Below are 25,550 nucleotides of genomic sequence, written 5' to 3'. Positions count from 1 at the left end.
GGTGATTCATCCCCATCATGTGCTCTGTGAACTTCAGCAATACTTTGCCCATTCACACCAATCTCACTGGCTCTTGATGCATCTGGCTGTTATCACCTTTCTTTCTCTCTGTGAAACTAAGAAGGAGCAAGAAAACACTGTTGAGCGTGATGGGACTTGAAAGAGACTCAAACTTGCAGCTCTCCTGAAGACTAAAACTGTCTCTTCCTCCCTTAATCCAGACCTGACAATGATCATCAGGACCTGAGGTAGATGGGTGCGTGGAGCATGTCATGGAGTCAACTCTATGACTCACCATAGGGCTGTCAGGTATAGATTCACCATCCTGGTGTTGGCAGTATGAATTCATGTGCCAACAATAGGACTATCCTCAAAGCAAGAGTACAGGACATGAGATTCACGGCCTTCCTATCAGTGACCTTGCATCTGGCCTGCCCCCTGTAACTACAACATACCAATGTTTCCTGAAACAAGATTGAGTGTATGTGTTGGGGGACAACAGAGAGCTGGAGTAGGAGATATCTGAAAGTGGAGGAAAGTAATTCTTCTTTGAGGAGCTGGATGTCTATGAGGAAAATTTCTATGGAGAGACCACGGCTGATTATCCCATGGCCATTGTTATGTGATGAATAGAACACTGGTGTCGTCGGTGGCTAAAGAAAGTATTGGGAAAGGGTCAATATGGTCCCTTTTCTGAGCTGGTGAGATCATTGAAGTTCTTGTGACTTTGTTCTCATGTGCTGGTGAAGAGAGAATTGGTAGTCAGTAGCAGCACAATCCTTCTCATCCTCCCAAAATAGCACGAGTTATATTTTTTCAAGTTTATTTTTACTGACATCTTGTAACATGTATCTCCTGATGTCAGCTTTCTCAAGTAGGATTGGTAGATCAGGAACTGGAAAGTAGTAATATTGTGGTGTGTCTTTCTGTGGCCTACATTACTGCACGTTACAGAGAATTAACTGAGTGAGGTCAGTACAACCACAAGATCTCAACAGGTCAGGCAGCATCTGTCGTAGAGGTAAATGGCCTGTCGATGTTTCAGGTTGAAGCCCTTCGCTTGGACGATCTCGACCCAAAATATTGACCGTGCAGTTCCCTCCATTTTCCAAGCTGAGTTCCTCTAGCATTTAATGTGTTGCTCCAGATTCTCGACTGCACTTTCTTGTGTCTCCTCTACCCCTGACCTGTTTAACATCCCAAACACTATTGGGAGACCATTGTTTCTTTATCAGCGGTCCAATTCTTTGGATGAAATACAGAACTAACCCTTGGTGTGAGCATGAAACGGTCCCAGATGATGTGGGGCACAGTTCCATTTGTAACACCCATCACACTGGGTGTGAAATCTTCCAAGCACTAGATGATTGGCATGAAGTGGATTTAGAAGTTATGGTGACATGATTATGGTTATCTCCGTGTCTGTTTTTTTAACATGGGCAAATATTCAATGTCCAAGGACTATTTTGAATTATCATTTCCTATTTTTGACAACATTCAAATCCCCCACATCCTTTCCTTTACATCAAATGCAGAATTGAACCTAACACTACAACATGATCACTCAGTATTTCCCCTTTTATAGTTGACATTTTAGGTCAATAACCAGGGATGACACAGCTGTGCTTAAAGCAGAGAAAACAAACAAATGTGAACATTTAAAAGTAGCACACACAAAACGCTGGACGAGCTCAGCAGGATAGGCAGCTTCCACGAAGAGGAACAAACAGTTGATTTTTCAGGCCGAGAGCCTTCATGAGGACCTAGTTAAAAGTTAAAAAGTCAATGGTGTGTGCACAGGTGCAAAGAAAACCTTATTGCAACATCATGGGGACATCACACCAGGTAACTGACAGTGAGCATGCATTTTGGAAGGCCATAGTTCTAGGGTGAGTGAAGGAAACGGCCCTGCAGCCGAGAGCCCATGGGGTGTTAGACTAGGATTAAGCTGGACTTGCCTTGGAGGTGCATCAGATGATAGTGAGGCAGCTGTCTATTTTGCAATGCACCTGCATTCCCTTCTCTTTGACCCCTGAAACAAAACCTGCTCAAGGTGCCAACAAGGCAGCTGGCTTGCCAGTTGCCATTCTGTTGTACCCAAGTGAGGCTGCATGGAGGAGAAAGATTACTTAGAATGAGAGATTACGAGGCACTGAGGAATGGTGGACCAAGTGGCTTGAAAGTGCTGCTGAAGACAGTGAGGGATCATTTTATCTGAGAGAGCATGTTCATAGCTTAGCAGAGCTGAGAGCTTTGGGTGTCGGGGCTGGTTGGGTGGTGGGACTGGAGATGGTGATAGAGAGAGAGAGAGAGAGAGAGAAGATGAGAGAGGGGCGAGAGTGTGAGAGAGCAAGAGTGGGGGAAGGAGACGGAGCGAAACAGAGTGAGAGTGAGAGAGAGGGAGAGATGGAGAAAGGGAGAGAGGGAGAGGGGGAACGAAAAGGGAGAGAGGAAGAGAGAGAGAGAAAGCCAGAGAGAGGGAGAGGGAGAGAGAATAGGAGAGGGAGAGGGGAGAAGGGGAGTGAGAGAGACAGAGAGAGAAAGAGAGAGAGAGAGAGAGAGAGAGAGAGAGAGAGGGAAAGAAAGAGGGGAGAGGGGGAAGAGACAGTTGGAGAGAGGAAGACGAAGAGAGTGAGGGAGAGATGGAAAGAGAGAGAGCGAGAGAGGGAAAGAGAGAGAGCGAGAGAGAGAAAGAGAGAGAGAGAGAGAGAATTGTCTTTTACAATGATTGACTGTATATCCAACACTAAAGTGAGACAGGAAGATTAACAGTCTCTGACAGTGCTGGAAATCTGACCAGCCTGTTTGATAAATCCGTGACCCTCACGGACATCCATCTGCAGCTTTAATTCTGTTTCTCTGTCCACAAACTGATGCCAGATCACTTGAGCATTTCAAGTATTTTCTTGATTTATTGCAGATTTTTAGCTTCTGGTGCAGGACATGATGAACCAGAAACACCGTTTCCCCTCCTTGTCCCAGCTCTCTTGTCTACCCACTGCTAATGGTTTCCTTCCACTCCTTGGCAATTTGCTAACTCTGACCATGATCATGACATCCTTAGTCATCAAACAAGGTCGAAATCCAGCCTTTAGGCACTACCTCAGCCCTGGCTTGATCCTGCTCCTCACTGCAAGTAGAATTCACTCTTTCATTTGCGCATGCTGCATTTCTTTTAACTTACTCATTATCTGTGTACTGTTCCAGCAGTGTTACAAACGAGGGCCAGTGTGGGCATCTTACACTCTTTCGGATTCAATATTGAATTCTGCAGCTTCAGGTAATTCACTTCCTCTGTGTGTGTGTGTGTCACAATTATCCTATCCTGTCGCTGGTCATCTATCTGTAATATTGACTCAGTAACCTTCTGTCTCTGCTAGCACAAATTGACTTGCTGGGGGATTTCCTACCACTCTGCATTTTGCAGGTTTCTCTTTTCTTTCTTTTGCGTTCACCCTCTCCGTCTGTCCTTCGGTCGTGCTATCCATCTCCGACTGAGCTCATTGATCTATTGACTGGATGACCCCTCATATTATTTTATCCCCACAGCGGACCCATCAGAGATAAAATAGCCCTCCCATCTGCTCCAGTGAAGGACGACATCAGTTCACCTAATCAGGGATTGAAACTGCTAACAGAACACGGGGACAGAGAGTGGTCAGAATCACAGTTTAAACTTCAACCTGGGAAGAGGATACACCAGTTCACGCTTGGTCAGGATGGACTTGACACACCAGGTCAGGATGAACTTCACACTTGGAACTGGCGAGAGGCAAAAGGTGAGTAGATTAATCTTGTGACCTCCCAGGAGGCAATGGATGCAGAGGAAACAGTGATCAATACATCAAAGGCTAGTAGGAGATGAGTAATTTCTGAATGAAAGCTAAGCCATCTGTAACGTAGTGGGAAAAGCCTTTGAATTGTTCCCTAGTCTGAATATAAGTAAACTCCTGCATCTGGAGACCACTCAATGTGACCCTGTTATTTAACACTGCGTTACTTTAATAGTTGGTCAAATCCATCTTAAGTTGTTTCTTTTCCACTTCTGATAAAGACACTTTGGCCAGAAACTTTAATTCCTCATTCTGGAGTTGCTGCCCGAATGGCTGAGCTGTTTCTAGTTTTATTTTGGTTTCCAAGGATTTGCAATTTCTTTGAAATTCATTAATTGCAAAACAGTGCGGAGGACAAGACGGTAAAGAATAAATTGACTTTGAAAGACCATGCTGCAAGAAGATAGGTAGAAATTCTGGTCAGTTGACCACATCCTACTAGCAGGACATTCATTTTGTTTTTGAAACTAAATGGTAGGCGATGGTCGTTTCCTGCTTGCTGTCTTGATACGTTTCTTGTCAACTCAATGGTATTAGAGAAGAGGAGGAGCTCAGAGTTAGAAATAAAGTGAAGCAAGTAGATCAGTCTGTCCAAGGCCAGCATTACGACCTCCATGGGTTTTACTGACTGGACGGAAGAGATGGTAAGTTTGATCTGACTAATTATGCAAAGCCAGCATTGATTTAAAAACTGAGTAGTTGTTACTGTGTGATCTCACCGGCTGCTCCTCGTAGATGGAAATGAAACATGGAACTGGTTGGCTAGCCACTAATTCAGAGAATGAATTGAAGTGGGGTCCATAAAATGAGATTGCGGAAAGCAGGGAGAGAGGAAAGTCAAGATTATAGGGCTACTGTCACAAAAAAATTTAACTTAAAAACTTAATGGATCAAGCAGCATCTGTGGAAGCAAAGGAATGGTTGACATTTTGGGATGTTACACTAATTACCTCTTTGACTCCATGGAGACTACTCGACTCACTGAATTCTTCCAGCACTTTAAATTTTGTTCTGGATTTCAGCATCTCAAGTCTCTATTTGGACTAATGGTACAAGCATGGCCACGAATTCAGTCCTCCTGTGTGGAAGAATTATTCACACCACGCGTGCCCAATTCCGGCAGGTTAATTTCAGTTTCTGTGGCTTGTTTTATGAGTATCAGCATGGCTTTATTACACATTTTATAATTTTGCTTTGCAGCCATTGCAGGGAAAATTACCCTCTATTGACTGAGATGAAGGTCCTTTTTTATCTTTGGGGTTGCTTTGCTGTGAAGTGGGTGATCACGCACCGTAGTGATTTTCCGATGACTCCTGATTCTCTATCGGCTGCAATGGGTGACTGGTTTAACCATTTTACACAATCGTCTGCAATTACTATATTATGTGCTAGTGATACTGAAACATTGTGGGGAGATTTTCAGTTTCCTATTTCCAGTTTGAATACTTATTTAAAAGAAATGGTTCAAATTTTGACAGCAGCATTTGAAATCAAACTTGTACCTTTTCTGCTTTACATTTTTGGTAATTTTATATTTTATATTTTTGCATAAATAGCAACAAAAGTTACCAATGATTCCTGCAAGTTGCTAATTACATGAACATGTTTTATGAAGATTTGCACATTTAAAAAATTGGCATTCCCTTTCATTGGGGCTGGTAAAGCTAGGCAAAGTTCTGATGTATTCTATCACAATAAGCAAAAGATTGTCTGTACTTACAATTCAGACATTTAGGAAGTCACAAAGAGCGAATAAGGTGGGAAGGCAGAGTTGTTCCAGTGATTGTTTCTCAATGCATTTGTGATTCACACAAGGGGTCAATAACAACATATATGCCATTCAGCATCCCGAAACAAAAAAGCAGATACTGGAGACACTCAGTATGCCAGGCAGCATCTACAGAGTGAAAAACAGTTAACATTTCAGATCAAAACCGCTTTGTCTGAACTAGCAAAATGAGAAAAAAAGTTCGATGTAAGTTGCAGACAAGTGTGGTGCAGGGGGGATGGGTGGATATTAGCAGAAGGCTAGTGGGTGAGAAAGAAATGTGATGTGCTGTAAATCGCTGATCCTGGTGTTGCTACTGCAGAGAGAAAAGAAAAAAGATGAGACAATATTACAAATCGACGCTTTGTCAAAAACGGCCAGATCCGATATGGACAATGAAAGTGAGTTAACAGAAGTGGGAAAGGTCGATATTGAGCCTGGAAAGCCTCAAAAGCCTCTTGAAAAACGTCTGTCGCTTAAGCAGAACCTGGTTGTTCTGTTCATAAACATCATTCATTGGAGTTTGTCCACTACACCTCCATAAAAGTTTTATCCGTTGTCGTCCTGAAAATTTAATTTAATGCAAGGTGTAGAGACTCTCAGGGTAAACTTCTACGTATTCACCTAATTCTCTGTGGAAAAGGTACTTCTCAGTTTATTCTCCTGAACTATAATGGTATCTGATGTAAACGATAAATACTCTGTAAACCCGCTGCCCTTCTCCGAACCAAAACCACCCCTGTTCACTCCTGGTTAAGCATTTCGATCTCACCCTTGCGGTTTCCTATCTCTACAATGTTCTCTGCACCCTTTAACCCTTTGAGACATCAGTGCCCCTCCAATTCAGGTCTCTTGAGGGGTTTCAACCCAAATCATCAACAATTCATTCCCCCCCAGTAGATGTTGCTCAAGCTGGCTTCAGGCATTCACCCTCAGCCACCAGTGGTGGAGTTTGAGGGGAACTGATTATTGGACAATTGTGAGATCACTGACAGAGGGACTCGAGTAGGAGTCCGAGTACGGACTGTGTGGTCTGTGAGCTGAGGATCAGATGACCTTAACAATTCACAGGAGGACTGGTGTCAAGAGGGCAGTTCTCTGCGATTGGTTGGAACCAAGCCAAACCCGAGTAACAGTGGCATCAAGTGACCTCTGCCCGTGCTCTTGTGACATCTGCCTTCACCTGCTCCTGCACAGATGGATGGGTGCCTGCTGATAGAGAGAGCCCAGTATTTTCCTACCCTACTCAAGGGAAGTATCTGCAAAAGGATTTCTGGCAGCTTCTGAACATCTCAGGGAGGTTTCTGGGCTGGCCAAACCAGTGCCAACCATTCTAGCATGAAGTTAGTTATCTTTGAGTGTGCTGAGAGAGCAATTCATTTTGGGACCCGCACTGCAGCACTTCCAGGTGAGCTTGGTCTAGTCAAGGGATCCTTTACAGTTCGTAAATTTGATCCAGGCTATTCAGAAATAATGCCCGCAGATAGCCTTAAGACAAAGAAGAAGGCCATTCAGCCCATGAAGTCAATACTAGTTCTCAGGTCAATCCCATTCCTTCATTACTTTTGCCTATAATCTGTTCTCCCCACATTCCCATCAACTACCCCCAGATTCTGACACTCAGCTACACACTAGGGGTAAGTTATGTCACCAGCAGCATATCTTTAGAGTGTAGAAAGAAACCTGAGCACTAGAAGCAATCCACACAGACACTGACAGAACATGGAAACTCCACACCAACAGCACTGAAGGTCAAAGCAGTGAGGCATCAGCTCAATCAGCTGTGATGCTATCTCATTCTCAGGAAGAACTTTTACGTTCAGAAGACAATGTTAACCTTCAATTCTCTCCACAACAGTCATACATCCGAGATCTCAGGACTGAGACTTGGCCACAGAGATTATCAAGGTTTGTGGAGCAAAATCAGTATCGACCCAGTTGAAATACAAAGCCAGCTGGAGCCAGTGTACCTAATCCCTCCAAAAAAAGATTGTCAGACACCCATGGAACATCAGTTAATGAATAAAGAATTATGTCTACCCAATTAAGCTTCATTCAGGTTGTTTAATCGGCTTCTCGAGCAGAGTGTTGTAATCCTTTTGCAGTGTCAATACTGGCAACTTCAGAAAGAAAGGTTCTGAGGTGAGGAGCGGATGATCGAGTAAAGAAGGGGATGATTCTGGAGAGGGAGGAGAAAACAATGCAGGGCAACTCATCTGAAGAGCTTGCATTGTCATTGAGGGTGAAAGGGTCTCTGTCTGGCAATGCTCCATTTCATTACTCTTTTACCAGCCTTGAATCTTTCAGGAGGCCACAAGAGGCTGCTGAAACAACAATTATCATTGGTTTCTCTCATTGTCCTCGCTCTCAGCCCAGGATCTCCCTCTGGGATGCGTCATGTAAAAACAATAGCCAGTTTTGACCTACACCAAACACTAAGTGCCCACCTTTATACTAATCCTATCTTCATTCATTTTATTCTCATCAACACCCCCACATTCTGCTATCGTCTATACGCTGGGGGCAAGTTACAGTGGCTGACTCATCTACCAACCCACATGGATCTGGGGTGCGGAGGGAAACATGAGCGACCAAGGGAGGGTGGGAGGGAGTGGGATCAATGCACTTACAAAATGAACGTGCAAACTCCACACAGGCAGATCAAGATTGAACAGGAGAAAGTAGGAGACTTGGGCTTGAATCTTGTGCCACTGTCCACCTTGCCCTGTTTTCTGCCAGTGGGGTCATTCTTCCCCAAGACAGCATACGACCCTCCGAGTTCTGAAGTTCTGTTCCATCAAGAACTTAGAAGAAACTCTAGAAGTGAGCATTTAAAAGTTTTTTCTTTGATTTTCCTCCACTGAGAATGCCATTCCAAAGGTTCAGCATGGAGGCTGCTTGAACGGTGAACAATGATGGGACTTCATTTTGGAGTGAGGTCACTGGGAGGTGCATTACCCCTCCGAGGGGCTGTACTACTCAGGATCTTCCACATACAGAAGGCTTGGAGAGCAGAATTGCCAACTCCTTCTTCTGCAGATGAATTGGGGGAACTCCAAACAAGGGCTGGCACAATATTCCAACAGGCAGCTTGCTTCGTGTGCCTGCTTCCCCCGTTTCCCCTTGTGTGCGTGCTTTCCCTGGATTCTTCTGTTTTGCTCCCACGTCCAGAAGTTGAGCTAATAGGTTAATTGGCTATTGTAAATTGCCCCTGGTGGAATGCAGAAGTAAAAGAGCCATTTGACGGGCAGGTGGGAAAGAACAGGTAACCAAGAAATAAAGGAGGGAAAGGGATTTATGGGAATATCACAGATTCATAGCCAATCACAGAGGAACATAGCACAGCAAAAGGCCCTTTGGTCCATCAAGTTCCTGTTGACCATCAAGTATTCAATTTCATGTCAAGCCTATCCTAACCTATTTTACTCTCCCCACATTCCCACCAACATTCCCCCTGGAATCTGTCACTCATCTGCACACCATGGGCCAATTAATCCACTAGCCTGTATGTCAATGGGATTGGAAGAAAATGGGAGAATGGTGGGGGGGGCTGTTGTTGGTGGTAAGATAGGTAGAACACACACCTTCATAGGGAGAGCATGCAAACTCCACACAGACAGTGCCGAAGGCAGAAATGGACACAGGCTTCTGGAGCTGGAGCACGGTGGATGGCCCAGTGTCACTGTAAAGCCCAGTGTCTAATCGCCTAAAATAAATTGATGGACTGAATAGAAAAAAACACAGAACGGAGATTCCTGGTGTAAATCACGTCCCATTTTTGAACCTGGAGCCCATCCAGATTCTGCCTTCATTCACTAGTTTATGATCTGTTGTGGGACAGGTGGGGTTAATGAAGCAGGTGTGAAATTGTTTCAGCAACAGTTACTTCCAGGCAGAAGTATGGTAACACGTTAACTGGTAGGACTCTATTCAGACCCTCTTGTCGATCAGGTGCAATTGTTGAAAAATGGATCTAAGGAGTATGCTTACCAAAGGTTAAATATGTCAACAGAATGTCTATAAAACATTTTTCTTACAAAATAAGCTAGCGCAGCTGTTGAAGCTATCTACCACCTTTTACCACAGGGAAGTAGTTGTTTTATTTTCAGGCCTTTCTTCTCTTTTCAGTTTCTGGTGCCCAGACAATTTTATGCTTCCTGTAGAGCACTAAGCAAAGAATCAGGCAAAGGGCAGAGAGGACAAGATCGATCAGTAAGTAATGGGAGAAATGAGCTTGGCTTTAGGACACTAGCAACAGCTGAGGAGAGCAAGGAACTTTCTGTCTGTTGCTATTGAGAGGTAACAGACATTATGTGGGGTTGACTTTTTCACTTCCAGCAGACCAGCGACTCCATTACAATAGCCACAGCTGCCAGGTACAGAACAGTTTGGCCTGTTTCCTTTGATAGGCTTGTTTTAATGTGAAAACTAAGATCTTGGGACCTGATAACCGTACTTGGTTGCAAAGGTTAAGGAGACTTCAGACTGTCCAGAGGCAAGAAGGACACACAGGCGCCAACTTGCGAAGTGGGAGATCATTCTTCCAGGCACCAGTGAGACATGACACCCATCCACACACCCAACCTATCTTTCAGCTGCTTCACATTTGGTAGGTAGCTGTCCTTTGTACCTGTCCTTTGAGTTTGCCGTTAAACATGTCAATTTAGGGTAAAATTAGCCAAGACTCACAAAGGAGTACAACACAGAGCTCCTCCAAAACTAAAGTAAGCTCTGCAAAAACAAAACGCTGTAACCCTCAACAAACAATGCAACACAACCTGTCACACAAAGTCTACAAATGATTGGTATGATACCGAAGGCTACTAAATGCTGTTCACTGAGATGTCCTTTGTACTCCAAGATTTTAGTTTTAACTCTTTTATAACTTCAACTTGCATGTTTCTCCCTGACTCCGCTGCTGAATGTAACTCACCGCGTTCAACACAGGCTGGCTGTGCTCTCCTTCCGCTTAACATTATTCCCACCAACATGTCTTTTTATAAAACAAAAATCACAACCTCGGCAATTGGTTCAAAGTTCAATTAAATTTATTATCAAAGTAAATATTGAGAGGGGATTTGAAGGAGTTAAACAAAATTAGATAGGGTAAATGCCAGCAGGCTTTTTCCACTGAGGTCGGGTGGGACCACAGTCAGAGGTCATGGGTTAAGGGTGAAAGGTGAAAAGGGGAAACCTCTTCACTCAGAGCGTTGTGACAACGTGGAAAGAGCTGCCAGCGCAAGTGGTGCATGTGAACTCAATTTCAATGTTTAAGAGAAGTTTGGATAGGTACATGGATAGTAGGGGTATGGAGGATCTGTGGTCCCAGTGCAGGTCATTGGGAGTAGGTGGTTTAAATGGCTCAGCATGGTCTAGATGGGCCAAAGGGCCTGTTTCAGTGCTGTACTTTTCTATGATTCTATGACTCTATATGTCGCCATATACAACAGTGAGGTTCATTTCCTTGTGGGCATACTCAATAAATCCATAATAGAGTAATAACCATAACAGAATCAATGAAAGACTGCACCAACATGCACCAGTGTGCAAAAGACAATAGACTGTGCAAATACAGAAAGGAATAAATAATAATAAATAAATAGATAAATAAGCAATAAATATGGAGAACATTAGATGAAGGGTCCTTGAAAGTGAGTTCATAGGTTGTGGGAGCATTTCCATGATGGGGCAAGTGAAGATGAGTGAAGTTGTCCCCCTTGCTTCAAAAGTCTGATGGTTGAGGTATAATAATTATTCCTGAACCTGGTAATTAGTCCTGAGTTCTTTCTGGTGGCAGCAGAGAAGAGATAACATGCTCTGGGTGGTGGGGAGTCCCTGATGATGAATGCTGCTTTCCTGCGATAGTGCTTCATGTAGATGTGCTCAGTGGTGGGGAGAGCTTTACCCCGGTGGACTGGTGGTGTGAGTCCTGTGGCTCCTGTACCTCCTTCTCGATCTGGGTGATGGCTGATGCATGGTGTTATCTGTGTCCAAATAATGTGTCCTTATGCCTGCAAATAACAAACATTAATTTACACCATCCTTCAAAATATAACACTCACAAAGCTCTAAGTTCCAGCTCATTGATGAGGACTCTTTAGGCTTTAAGTCTTTATCTTCAATTTGTACATTTACTCATGAGAATGAAGAAGAACTCTAACTTATTTGCACCCTAAGGAAGTTCTAACTGTCATGAAAATTTATCTGTTGAATTCAAAATTTGGGGACAAAAGATAAATGAAATAGTTAATAAGTAGATTGTGCCCTTGGGTTAATGTTCTTTGAATCTCACTACATGTGGACTGTGTACCTCATGATGCAATAGGAAATTTTTGTCTTTATTTAAATTAGTGTTGGTTTACCATGAATTAAATGTGTTCTTGCTTTGGGTCCAATTTGGGTGATTAATAAACTGAGCAGAGTTTGAGCTGTCTTTACCTAGTATGCTTCATGTAAGAATGCCCCATTGGCGTACAATGCAACAAGTGGCAGGCTTGTCTAATAACTAATGCAGTTACCCTGTTGGTCTTCCAAAACTCAAGATTAAGGAAAAACATAATTTAAGTTGGAGATTACAGGATATATCTCAGTCAGTATACTTTCTTACAGAATAACAGGTACATAATGTAATGCCTTGTAAACCACAAATATTTCCTTTAGTTGGCAGGTTGTTTTTAACTGAGTTACATATTGTGAAACCGCTTAATCTGAGCAGAACAAAGAGACGGGATAATTTTACAAACGTTTGTATTTACACATAGGGACTGCACTGCTGCATATAATTTGCCTTTTCTTTTCTCAAAATAACTGCATTTTGCCACAGTATTAGTCTTGCTTTCTTTGGGAGAAGATGCAAATTCAATAAAGCATTTGGATTTTCAGTTCCTAGGAATAGGCTCTGTGAATAGACCTTGGTCCTGATTATGATTAGGAGATGACTATATGCACAAGATAGGGGAGCCATTTCTTAAACTTCTGCTTTACGTAGAGTGAAAGTGCTCACCTTGGTGAAAGAGCAGTAAGGGACAGTTAGTATAAGGAGGTTGGAGCCCAGAGCTCGTTAGGGGGTTCACACTGCACTTAAGTTTTGTTGGGAAATATTGTGCCTGGGATAAAAATACATTGAAAGCTGAAATCACTGCATATAGCCTCATTAAAATAGTTTAACCTGGTCCTCACAAATGAGCAGACTGCCCTCTCTCACTCACCTAATTTATTGTAGTAAGATTCAGCTTTAGCTAACTGTAAAACTGCCAGTTTGTTTTCACTTGCTCTAAATTCCACTCCACCAACAACTCACCCTCAGTGATACAGTGGCGTCAATGGTCACATCACCTGCTTAAAGCTCACTTCTCCAGCTAGACACGTGATGGGAGATCAGTTGATCAACTGGAGGTTAAGTGCACAAAGGAGTTCCTTTGCCACTCTGAAGAATGCATTGTCCAGCCATGATTGGCTGGGGGTTTATCCAGTCACCTCCATTCTAGCCGATTGTGGTGGTCAAACTAAGTTAAAGTATTGGCTTTTTTTTAAATTTTCAAACAGATGGGTATTTTTTTTTACCTTGTTTTTTCTTTCTTGCAGGATCTTGACTTTAGCGATCTTCAGCTGGACTACTGGGACAACAATCTGAGTTCATATTTTAATAACAATTATAGCAATGTTTCTGATAATCTCATAACCTACCTTGAATGTGAGAATTACAAAACAGAGCCATTTAAGAAAGTCTTCCTTCCCATTTTCTACTCTACCATCTTCATTGTGGGATTGTTGGGGAATGCAATGACCATCATCGTTTTCCTGAAGAACAGGCAGTCCATGGCCATGACGGATACCATAATTCTCCACTTGTCTGCTGCCGATATCCTCCTTGTAATCACTTTGCCCTTCTGGGCTGTGGAAGCTGTCAGGGGTTGGATTTTTGAGCCTTTTGCTTGCAAGCTTTTTGGGGCAATGTTCAGCATCAATTTCAACTGTGGCATTTATCTTCTGGGTGCCATTAGCATTCAGCGTTACCTTTCCATTGTGCATGCAGTACAGATGTACAACAAACCCAGATCTTTAGCAGTGCACATCAGCTGCCTCGCTGTTTGGATTTTCTGCCACTTGTTAGCCATCCCTGATTTGATATACCTGAGGAAAATAAAAACGAATGGCACTTGGAAATGCCAACATGATTTTGATGCCAACAATGCCAAGAAATGGATAGTAGGTTTGCGTTTTGTTTATCATTTCATCAGTTTCCTTATCCCACTGACAATAATGCTCTACTGTTACTTCATGATCATTAAGACTCTGCGTCAATCCCATAACATACAAAGGAAGAAGGAAGTCAGGGCCATGAAGGTCATTGTCATGGTCGTTGCTGCTTTCCTCATCTGTTGGATCCCTTACAATGTGGTCATCTTCGTTGACACATTGCAGAGGATGGGTGTCATAGATAGGAGTTGTGCTGTTGAATCCAATTTGGACATTGCCATTTACATCACTTCCAGTCTGGGCTACTTCCATTGCTGTCTCAACCCATTCCTCTATGCGTTCGCCGGAGTGAAGTTCAGGAGAAACTTACTGCAGATCTTCTGTGATATTGGCTGCATTACTCAGAAGACTGTGAAGAAATATGCCAGGTCGATCAACAGGGAATCCATGTCACAATATCAGTCAGCAGATACTTCTAACTCTGGATTATAAAGTAATTAAAATTGCACCCAAATTTACTGAAATGTATTCCAAACTTGGTTTAATTCTGCACCCCTTTGAAACAAATGGTGAAAATTCAAATCCACCGCCAGAGACTTGAGCAACGTACTCCAATATATTCAAGAAAAGTACAGTTGTCATTAGTCTAACCCCATTTGATTTCAGCCATTCAGTTTCTCACATACAGAATAGTAGCAGAGCCTTAAATTCCAGTACTTCAATCAAGTGTAATGTAACTCACAATATAAACTTCTGGATGAAAGGAAGGATTGAAAATAGGGTTTTTCTGATGAAAGTTATCTTGCAAATAAAATGATATATGTAGTCTATCAGTTGCATGCCACAAGCTTACAAGTTTCGAAATCGTCATTTAAAATCACAGGAATCATGCCTGTCAGTTCCATGGTGGACAACACTGAGAGCCAAGTGTGCATATTTAAAAGCTGGATGCCTAAACCACTTTCACAATGAACATCCACCGGAGCCCGGCCAGGAAATAAATAATAGCATATCAAAAAACCAAAATTAAATTTGTAAATAACATCGAGTTCTGAAACTTGGATATTTAGACATTTCTTGTAGTTCATAATGAAGATCAAAAAAGGGATTGAGCTTGCCTTTGTTTATTCACATTAAAGGCTTTATCAAATAAAGAATGGTTGTGAGTGCTCAGACTGTGAATGAAAGAATGAAACCTCAGCTCTGTTCAGATTGAAAAGAGATTGCTTTGTTAAAGCAGGAATACGTGAAACTGTAAAGCATTCACAGCAATGCTATAGTGTGCCCATCATTAGGCAAACAAAGCAACTTCACAGCTTTATTAATTTTACCATGGTTTAAGGTTGTACAGATTACAGGTTGCAATCTTTAGATTGTAGCTTTAATAGTGAGCTTTTATGTTAAGTTTTATTTTGTTTATACCAGGCAGGACTAAGCATAATAACACTGGACACAATTTTTTTCAGAAGTGTTTCTTCCTCAGAATTTTCTTGTTCGCGATAGACCACTGAACACAAATATAACTTTAGACTGTTGTGTCATGTAGGAATTTGGAGAAACGAGAATTAACATTTATTGAATATAATGTACTTAATTGCATTATGGTGCTGATGCTTTGCAATAGTTCAACTCAACAAAAAATGATTTTCATTTGAACTCTGTGTTTGAGGCTTCTCGCTTAAGTGCTCAACATTAATCAGCCAGCATCGATGGATTTCATTTGCCATGATACTGTTTCTCCATGATCGCAATGTTTTGGTGAAACCTTTCACCATGCTCATCACCGACAGTGCCAGCATTTGCAGGGAAGAAGTCTAAATGGCAATGCAGAATATGGATCTTCAGTGACATGTTGCATTTCATGGTTTTGTATGCTTGAAGCATGTTGTCAACCAGCTGCATGTAGTCTGGTGCTCTGGAGGCTGCCAAGAAAATTTTCAGCAACATCCTTGAAATCCTTCCATGTGATTTTCTCCAGTCCCACTAGAATTTCTTCAAATTGCCTGTCACTGATGTCCTGTTTGATTTGTGGACCAACAAAAATGCTTTCCTTAATCTTGACATCAGTTGTTCTGACTCGAATTATGAAGTGAAATAATTTCAAAAAACTGGCGCATGATAAGGAAATTTCATGGTGATTTTCATGATCAGTGGCCCAAATTCCATAAGGTACACCCAAAAGTATTCAGGAAGCAATATCTTTGTTGTCCAGTGTAATCAAGTGGTAACACATTTATTGTTGCTATGCAATTGCAGTTCGGAAACCAGTAATTGTATTTTTGTAAAAAAAATCTGAGGGTCAAATTATCTTTCAGTAAGGAAAATAAAGCATTATTAAAAATACTGTCTTGATTTTGGCTCATCTTTTTGTCTCTGATATGGCCAAAACCAAATGACTTCAAACAGTATAGGATATAGTTATCAAGCTGGAGCCATTTGACAAAATATTTGTTAATTTTATTTGTACTGCTGAACATACAGGCTGAATGTGAGGATGTAGTATCAATAGAAAGAGTGTGGAAGAGATTTACCAGGACATTAGACAATAGACAATAGACAATAGGTGCAGAAGTAGACCATTCGGCCCCTCGAGTCTGCACCGCCATTCTGAGATCATGGCTGATCATTCACTATCAATACCCAGTCCCTGCCTTGTCCCCATATCCCTTGATTCCCCTATCCATCAGATATCTATCTAGCTCCTTCTTGAAAGCATCCAGAGAATTGGCCTCCACCGTCTTCCGAGGCAGTGCATTCCACACCTCCACAACTCTCTGGGAGAAGCAGCTCTTCCTCAACTCTGTTTTAAATAACTGACCTCTTATTCTCAACCCATGCCCTCTGGTACTGGACTCTCCCAACATCTGGAACATATTTCCTGCCTCAATCCTATCAAATCCTTTAATTATCTTAAACGTTTCAATCAGATCCCCTCTCAATCTCCTCAATTCCAGCGTGTACAAGCCCAATCTCTCCAATCTCTCTGCGTAAGACAGCCCTACCATCCCAGGAATCAACCTAGTGAATCTACGCTGCACTTCCTCAATTGCCAGAATGTCCTTCCTTAAACCTGGAGACCAAAACTGTACACAATATTCCAGGTGTGGTCTCACCAGGGCCCTGTACAAATGCAAAAGGACATCCTTGCTCTTGTACTCAATTCCCCTTGTAATAAAGGCCAACGTTCCATTTGCCCTCTTCACTGCCTGTTGCACTTGCTCATTCACCTTCATTGACTGATATTGTGTGGAATGGAGGCCTGTAGTCATAAGGAGAGATTGGATAAACTGGAGTCATTCTCACTGGAACAAAGGAACCTGAGTTTAACCTCTGGAAGCTTATAAAATTATGAGGGGCATAGATAGGATACACAGTCAGCCTCTTTCCAAGGGCGGGGCGAGTCCAGAACAGGAGGGCATAGGATTAAGGTGAGAGAGGAGACTGTTAAAGGGGATTCAAGGGGTACACTTTTCATACAGGAGTGGTGGATATCTGGAACGAGCTGCCAGAGGAAGCCATAGAGACATGTACCATGTTTAAAAGGTACTTGGACAAGTATGTGGATGGGAAAGGCATACAGGCCTAAGCTGGCAAACGAGATTAGTGTAGACAGGCAGCACAGCAAGCATGGATGAGGTATGGAGTTAGAAGGGATGTCATGACTCTACTCGTTATACCTTAGGTTTTCAATTTAGGGTGTGGTTTGAAGGAGTGAGTGGGTCATTGTAGCATTAAACTTGGACATGGTGAGATTACTACATATTAATGAGAGTTCTATAGGAATTAACAGGGGGTTGTGATGCACCATCAATAACTCACACTGAGACGTAAGGCAAGATATCGGCTTTTATTGACTGGAAGAAGGAACCAGGAGTGAGTGTCTCTCATACTATGTCCTGGAGACTGAGGCCGAGCGTCATGCCTCAGATCGCCTTTATACCGGGGCCTGTGGGAGGAGCCACAGGAGCAGTCAGCAGGGGGCGTGTCCAGACAGGCACAGAGTTCACCGCAGGTTGTGAACTGAAATTTCTGTCAAAGTAACAGACAAAGGCATTAACTTTTCACAAAACACTATTCCAGGGGTGCAATACCAGCCGTCATTTGGAAAAGTGTTCTAGTGAAGAATGATATTTCACTAGAATGAGTAAAAGTTTATCCGCAATAGCATGCACCAAATGCAGTATATGGTTACATCTACAAACTGCAATTCATTTAACATATCTGACACCACTGTAGTCAATGAAACCTACGTTTATAAGTTCTGATCTAGCCACAAAAAATTAGTCTTATTTGTCAAACGTACATTGAAACATACAGTGAAATGTGTTGCGTCGACAGCCAATGCATGGTCCGAGGTGTACTAGGGGCAGTTTGCAAGTGTCTTTGGATGCCAGCATACTGTGGTCTTTAGTAACTCTGGTTTGTATGCCATTACTCCAAACATTACACTACCATGCCGCCCCTTTTTATTAGATTATGGGGTTCAGTGGCAAGACCAATATTTATTGCCCGTTACCGCCTGCCTTGGAGAGGAGGATTGGAAGTTGCCTTTTAAACTGCTGCAGTCCATCTGGAGAAGGTATTCTTCTGATTGATTTAGAGCTTGTGAGAATGAAGGGACACCAAATTATTCCCAAGTCATTTTATCCTGCAACATTGAAAGAAACTCACAGGTGACAGCATTATGTCAGGTGATGGTAATCCTGGTATGACAGAGGGAAGGTTAAGAGTTATCCCATTCCCCATTATTTCCCTGTTACCTCTTCTGCCCCCATATCTCTATCAACTCCCCCCCCCCCCCCAGATTCCCCTATAGCTCATCTGCGTGGCAGCCATTTATTTATTTACAGAGATACAGTGTGGAATAAACCCTTCTGGCCCTTCAAACCACACCACCCAGCAACCTCAAATTTAACCCTGGCCTAATTACAGGACAATTTACAATAACCAATTAACCTACCAACTGGTATGTGTTTGGACTGTGGGAAGAAACGGGAGCACCTGGAGGAAACCCACGTGGCCATGGGGAGAACGTGCAAGTTCCTTAGAGACAGTAAAGGAAATTGAACCTGGATCGCTGGAACTGTAAAGCGCGTGGTGCTCATCACTATGCTACCATAGCGCTCGATATAATAGGATGTGGGATGAAACCAGAGCATCCAGAGAATCCCATACTGACACAGGGAGAATGTACAAATCCCATACAGAGAGGATTGATGTTGGTTTGGTGGAGTTATGCCACAGCAACACTGTATTCTACTTCTTAGTGGACGATGTTGAGACCTTGTTAGACGTTGTTGCAGAAGCTCTGGTGAGGTAACTGTAGTGATACGCACAGTTTAGTTACAGAGCCCAGTAGCGGAGTCAATGAAAGTTTAGGGTGGATGAGATGTCAATTAAAAGAAGTTGCTTCGTCCTGAATAGCATTGAGCTTTCCGCTTGTTGTCAGAGCAACACTTATTTAGGCAAGCAGAGAGTAGTCCATTATGTTTCTGAATTTTCCCTTTGTAGGTCATGAAAAACAGCTGGGGTGTCTGGAGGTGAGCTACAACACAGGACACCCAACCCCTAACCTGCTTTTACAGCCAGGTTACCAAAGAGTACTCCGTGTAGCATTTGATCAAGTTCAAATCAATAGCCTAAGGGTTAGAGTACAAGGATAGATTATTAATTGAAATATGATTTTCCTTGGAATTTTGAAAATTATGTAATTCAACTGCAACTTGTAAGATATTAAGAAATAGTTGTTCCATAGAAACGAATACCCTGTCTTAGATCTAGAAGGAGTGGTCTAAACATTGCATTTTGATAAAATGTTTTGATTAAACATTTTGATAGTAAAGTTAGGAATCTCTGCAAATGAAGAGTGGCAGTGGAATTCTCTTCCAGAATTAAAGGTTCATAGGTTCTAAGGTTCACTTTATTATCAAATTATGTATGCAGAATTCAAATCTACGATTTGTCTTCTCCTGATAGCCATAGAATGCAGAAAACCATATGTGGTTGAAAGAAAGATATCAATCCCCCCCCCCCGCTCGAAAAGAAAAAGAAACAAAAACTCACAAACCCTAAACACTCAAACCCCTCCCTCGCACAAAAACTAACAGATCACCCAAAACCCCACCAGCCCTCCAATCCACAACAAGAAAGGATGGGTGAGAGCACGGAAAACACACTGAACTGAAAGACGCCAATATGAACTGGAGTTAGTCTGAACTGCAGTCCAATCTATAAATCTCAAAATTTTAATAACATCTCCAAGAGCATCGGGACCCAGCAGCCCCTTCGACGGCAGCGACTCGAACCAGCGGCAACCGCTTCTGGCTCATTTGTTAATTGGGATTGATTTTGGGTAAGCATTGTGTGATATGGGTTGAAGGAAGATATATGGTGTTAGAATGCAGATCATCCATATTTTCACATTAGTGGAACAAACTCCAGGGACAAACTCAACTTCCTCTGCAGGACTTATGCCAAGTTAATATACAGCACTCCATTGGGTCGAGCTTTGAAATGACAGCAACAAGTTTTACATTCACCATGAAGAAGGATGTACCAAAGAGTCACTGAACAAAGCATTCCCTTTTCAATATTTCTCTTGTGCCATGTGGGAACTCAGGGAGGCCGACAGTGTCCCTGAAGACCACGTGGGCAGGAAGTGTGTCCAGCTGCAGCTCCCGATAGACCGCATGGGGTCACTGGATCAGCGCACGGACTCACTTTGGAGCATCCGAGATGCTGAGAACGTTGTGGATAGAACATTTAGTGAGCTGGTCACATGGCAGTTTAAGGATCTAAGGAAAGATAGAGAATGGGTGACCAACAGGAAGGTAGTACAGGAGTCTCCTGCGGTGTCAGGGTCCGGTCCGGAGTCCACGTTCCGGGTTTTGATCCGGTCCAGGGGCTCCGGACTCCGGGCCCTGCAGTTGTCCCTCCCGTCACCGGTGATCTAGTTAGGACCCTCCTGGTTCAAGGAGGCACTCATTGAGCTCATTGAGCTGCAGGTATTTATAAGGGGCCTTGGGACTGGGACCTGGCGGGTGGTCGTTTTGTTCTGCTTCTCCGCCGGCTCTGAACTCGTCTCTGCATTCTGTTATCCTGCCCGGGCTCAGACCTATTCTTCATCATGCTTCTCTGCCCGTACCGGTACCGCCAGGTTGGTCCGCTCCCCCACCTTTCTTCCCGTGCGCTGGTCCCGCTTCTCCGCTCGTTTGTTTTGTTCGCGCGGTCGCGCTATCTGTTGGCTGTTTCTGATTTTCCTGATATCATGACTGTTGTGTTGGTCCACCCGGACCTATGCCTGTTCCTATCCCTTGCCTCTGTCGGGTGCATTTGGCCGACCTGCCGTGGCCCGGCAGTGGTTCTGCCCCCTCCTTCTCTTCTGCCTAAACCCTGGGATAGTGCCCCGCACCCGCCTAGGGGTCCGTGTCGTGCCCAGGCCTCCGGTGTTTCTGCCTGGGAGGTGCCCCTACCCGGGATACATGCGGCCCACCCAGGGAGGGCTCTCCGCTAGCCTATCATCACCTAGACCTGTCTGTCTGCCTGAACCCCGGGAGCCTGTCTACCTTACTAGAACTTTGGGAACCCGCTCTGCTCTGCCTGCTGGAACTCGGGGACCTGCCTGCCCACCTGAACCCCAGGAGCCTGTCTACCTGAACTCAAACTTCAGGAGCCGCTCCGCTCCGCCCACCGGGACCCCGGAAGCCGCTCCGCTCCACCGGCCAGGACCCCGGGAGCCGCCCCGCCTGAACCCCAGCTACCCTTAAATGCCATGGCATCCCCATCCTGTCCTCCCCCTAGTACTTCAGTGCCTGCGTCCCGCGTTTGGGTCCATCCAGCCCCTCCTGACATGTGGTCATCTCCCTCCAAAACAGATACACCACTTTGGAGTCTGTTGGGGGAGATGGCTCATCAGGTGAAGGAAGCAGCAGACAGGATCATGGCACAAGGGGGGGACTGTGCTGCGCATGAGGGCAAGAAAAAGAGTGGCGGAGCTGTTGCGGTAGGGGATTCCATGGTAAGGGGAATAGAAAGGAGCTTCTGTGGCCACAAACGGGACCCCTGTATGGTGTGTTGCCTTCCGGGTGCAAGGGTCAGCGATGTCTCGGAGAGGCTGCAGGGCATTCTGAAAGGGGAGGGTGAGCAGCCAGCTGTCATGGTGCATGTAGGTACTAACGATATGGGAAGAAAGTGGGATGAGGTCCTACAAGCTGAATTTAGGGAGCTAGGAGATAAAGAGTAGGACCTCAAAGATAATAATCTCAGGATTATTATTGGTGCGCATGTTAGCCAGTTGGAATAGCAGGATAGCTGGAATGAATATGTGGCTTGAGCGGTGGTTCAGGAGGGGGGGTTTCAGATTCTTGGGGCATTGGAACCGCTTCTGGGGGAGATGGGACCAGTACCATCTGGGCAGGGCTGGGATCAATGTCCTGGGGAGATTGTTTGCTAGTGCTGTTGGGGAGGCTTTAAACTAATATGGCAGGGGGATGGGAACCCACATAGAAATGAAGAGGGAAGTGATGCAGAGACCAAAGCTAGAGTTAGTGAAGAAAAAAGTAAGAGTAAAGTGCATAAAAGCAAAAAGCAAAAAATCACATAGGTCACTAGGACAATGAGTATAAGGGCACTTCATCTAAATGCCCATAGTATTAGAAACAAAGTTAGTGAACTTGTGGCTCAGATTAGTACCAAGGCATATGATTTAGTGGCCTTTACTGAAACCTGGTTGCAAGATGGAGATGACTGGGAATTAAATATCCAAGTGTATCAGGTAATATGGAAAGATAAGCAGGAAGGCAGAGGAGATGAGATGGCGCTCTTGATTAGGGATGAGATCAGGGCAATTGTGAGAGACGATATAAGATCTACGGAGCAGAATGTGGAGTCCACCTGGGTAGAGATTAAGAATAGTAAAGAGAAAAAAATCACTGGCGGGTGTTGTCTATAGGCCACCTAATAAAAATATTGCAGTGGCAGAGGCAATTAACCAAGAAATAACTGAGGCTTGTAAGAATGGAAGGGCAGTTGTCATGGGGGATTTTAACTTCCACATAGATTGGGTGAATCAGGTTGGTCAAGGAAGCCTTGAGGAGGACTTCATAGAATGCATCTGTGATGGCTTTCTTGAGCAGTGTGTTAGTGAACCTACAAGGGAAAATGCTAACTTAGATCTAGTCCTGTGCAATGAGACAGGTAAGATTAACGATTTTGTAGTCAGGGATCCTCATGGAAAGAGTGATCACAGTAAGATTGAATTTCACATACATAATGGGGGATGAAATAGTTAGATCTAAGACGAGTGTATTATGCTTGAACAAGGGAGACTACAACGGGATGAGGGAGGAGTTGGCTAATGTGGACTGGGAGCATAGACTATTTGGTAGGACAGATGAGGAACAGTGGAATACTTTCAAAGAGATTTTTCACAATGCTCAACAAAATTATACTCCAGTCAAAAGTAAGGACAGTAAGTGTGGGACAGCCAGCCTTGGATAACTAGGGAAATAAAGGATAGTATCGTTTGGAGGAGGAAGTTGGAGGATCAGAACGGGAGTGCGGCAGAAGCCATCTTGAATTTTTCTTATTCTCATCGGAGTTAAGAGAGGCAGGACTGCGCAGGCATGTGACGACGGGCAGTGAAGCGGCGAAGATTTAAAAAGGACACTGCCTTAAAGAGCAGGCAGCGTTGTTTGCTGGCAGTGGAGTGAGCTGGGACCAGAGCGAAGACTGAAGGGCTTGGGCTCAACGGGCTTAGGCAGAAGCGGGCGAGGCAAGGTAGGTTTAGGTTTCAGTTTTTCCTGTTATTTGAGGAAAGGGGAATTATGAGTGTGAGGGCAGCTTTTTGTTCTCAGTGCTGAATGTGGGAGGTCCTGGAGTCTCCGAGCCTCCCGGAAGTCCACATTTGCACCAGGTGTGCTGAGCTGCAGCTCCTAAGGGACTGTGTTAGGGAACTGGGGCTGCAGCTCGATGACCTTCGTCTGGTCAGGGACAGGGAGGAGATGATAGAGAGGAGTTACAGGCAGGTGGTCACACCAGGACCACGGGAGGCAGATAGGTGGGTCACGGTCAGGAGAGGGAAGGGGAAGAGTCAGGTACTAGAGAGTACCCCAGTGGCTGTACCCCTTAACAATAAGTACTCCTGTTTGAGTACTGTTGGGGGGGACAGCCTACCTGGGGGAAGCAACAGTGGCCGTGCCTCTGGCACAGAGTCTGGCCCTGTAGCTCAGAAGGGTAGGGAAAGAAAGAGGAAGGCAGTAGTAATAGGGGACTTGATAGCTAGGGGTCAGATAAGAGATTCTGTGGACACGATCAGGAGACCCGGATGTAGTTTGCCTCCCTGGTGCCAGGGTTCGGGACGTTTCTGATCGCATCCAAGATGTCCTGAAGTGGGAGGGTGAGGAGCCAGAGGTCATGGTACATATAGGTACCAATGACATAGGTAGGAAAAGGGAAGAGGTCCTGAAAGGAGAATATAGGGAGTTAGGAAGGCAGTTGAGAAGAAGGACCACAAAAGTAGTAATCTCAGGATTACTTCCTGTGCCACGTGACAGTGAGAGTAGGAATGAGGTGGAGGATAAACACGTGGCTGAGGGATTGGAGCAGGGGCAGGGATTCAAGTTTCTGGATCATTGGGACCTCTTTTGGGGCAGGTGTGACCTGTACAAAAGGGGACGGGTTACACTTGAATCCTAGAGGGACCAATATCCTGGCGGGGACATTTGCTAAGGTTACTGGGGAGCCTTTAAACTAGAATGGTTGGGGGGTGGGAATCAATTTGAAGAGACTAGGGGAGAGAAATTTAGTTCACAAATAGAGAAAGCTAGTAGACAGTGTGTGAGGGAGGATAGGTAGGTGATAGAGAAGGGGAGCACTCAGGGCGAAGATGTAGGGGAGAAGGAAGAAAAAGATAATAAAGTTGATCGCATTGTTAGGGATAAACAGAGAGGAAGAGGTGGAAAGTTTCTTAAATGCATCTATTTTAATGCTAGGAGCATTGTAAGCAATGTGGATGAGCGTAGAGCATGGATTGATACCTGGAAATATGATGTTGCAGCTGTTAGTGAAACAAGGTTGCAGGAGGGGTGTGATTGGCAACTAAATATTCCTGGATTTTGTTGCCTCAGGTGTGATAGAATCGGAGGGGCAAGAGGGGGAGGTGTTGCATTGCTTGTCAGAGAAAATATTACAGCGGTGCTTTGGCAGGATAGATTAGAGGGCTCATCTAGGGAGACTATTTGGGTGGAACTGAGGAATGGGAAAGGTGTAGTAACACTTATAGGGGTGTATTATAGACCACCTAAAGGGGAGCGAGAATTGGAACAGCAAACTTGTAAGGAGATAGCAGACATTTGTAGTAAGCACAGGGTTGTGATTGTGGGAGAATTTAATTTTTCACACATAGACTGGGAAGCCCATTCTGTAAAAGGGCTGGATGGTTTGGAGTTTGGAAAATGTGTGCAGGATAGTTTTTTGCAGCAATACATAGAGGTACCGATTAGAGAAGGGGCAGTGTTGGATCTCCTGTTAGGGAATAAGATAGGTCAGGTGACAGACGTATGTGTTGGGGAGCACTTCACGTCCAGTGATCACAATGCCATTAGTTTCAATATAATTATGGAGAAGGATAGGACTGGACCCAGGGTTGAAACTTTTGATTAGAGAAAGGCTAACTTTGAGGAGATGCGAAAGAATTTAGAAGGAGTGGATTGGGACAATTTGTTTTATGAGAAGGATGTAATAGAGAAATG

At 44.0% G+C, this 25,550-nt stretch overlaps 1 protein-coding gene across 2 annotated transcripts; it reads left to right on the top strand.

The window, feature by feature from the left end:
- Positions 1-3,265: 3,265 nt before the first annotated feature.
- cxcr3.1 (chemokine (C-X-C motif) receptor 3, tandem duplicate 1) lies at positions 3,266-16,119 on the top strand. Of its 2 annotated transcripts, XM_059951864.1 has the most exons (3): positions 3,266-3,427; positions 3,550-3,779; positions 13,186-16,119. In XM_059951864.1, the coding sequence occupies exons 2-3, from the start codon at positions 3,720-3,722 to the stop codon at positions 14,290-14,292; spliced, it is 1,167 nt and encodes a 388-aa protein (XP_059807847.1). In that variant the 5' UTR covers positions 3,266-3,427; positions 3,550-3,719; the 3' UTR covers positions 14,293-16,119. The 2 variants fall into 2 exon arrangements, with proteins under 2 accessions (XP_059807847.1, XP_059807848.1); XM_059951865.1 differs by lacking the exons at positions 3,266-3,427; positions 3,550-3,779 and adding an exon at positions 4,367-4,477.
- Positions 16,120-25,550: the final 9,431 nt, after the last annotated feature.

Source organism: Hypanus sabinus, chromosome 27, assembly GCF_030144855.1.
Source record: "Hypanus sabinus isolate sHypSab1 chromosome 27, sHypSab1.hap1, whole genome shotgun sequence".
NCBI lineage: Eukaryota > Metazoa > Chordata > Chondrichthyes > Myliobatiformes > Dasyatidae > Hypanus > Hypanus sabinus.
The sequence above is the reverse complement of the archived record's forward strand: the minus strand, read 5'-3'. Positions and strand labels throughout refer to the sequence as shown.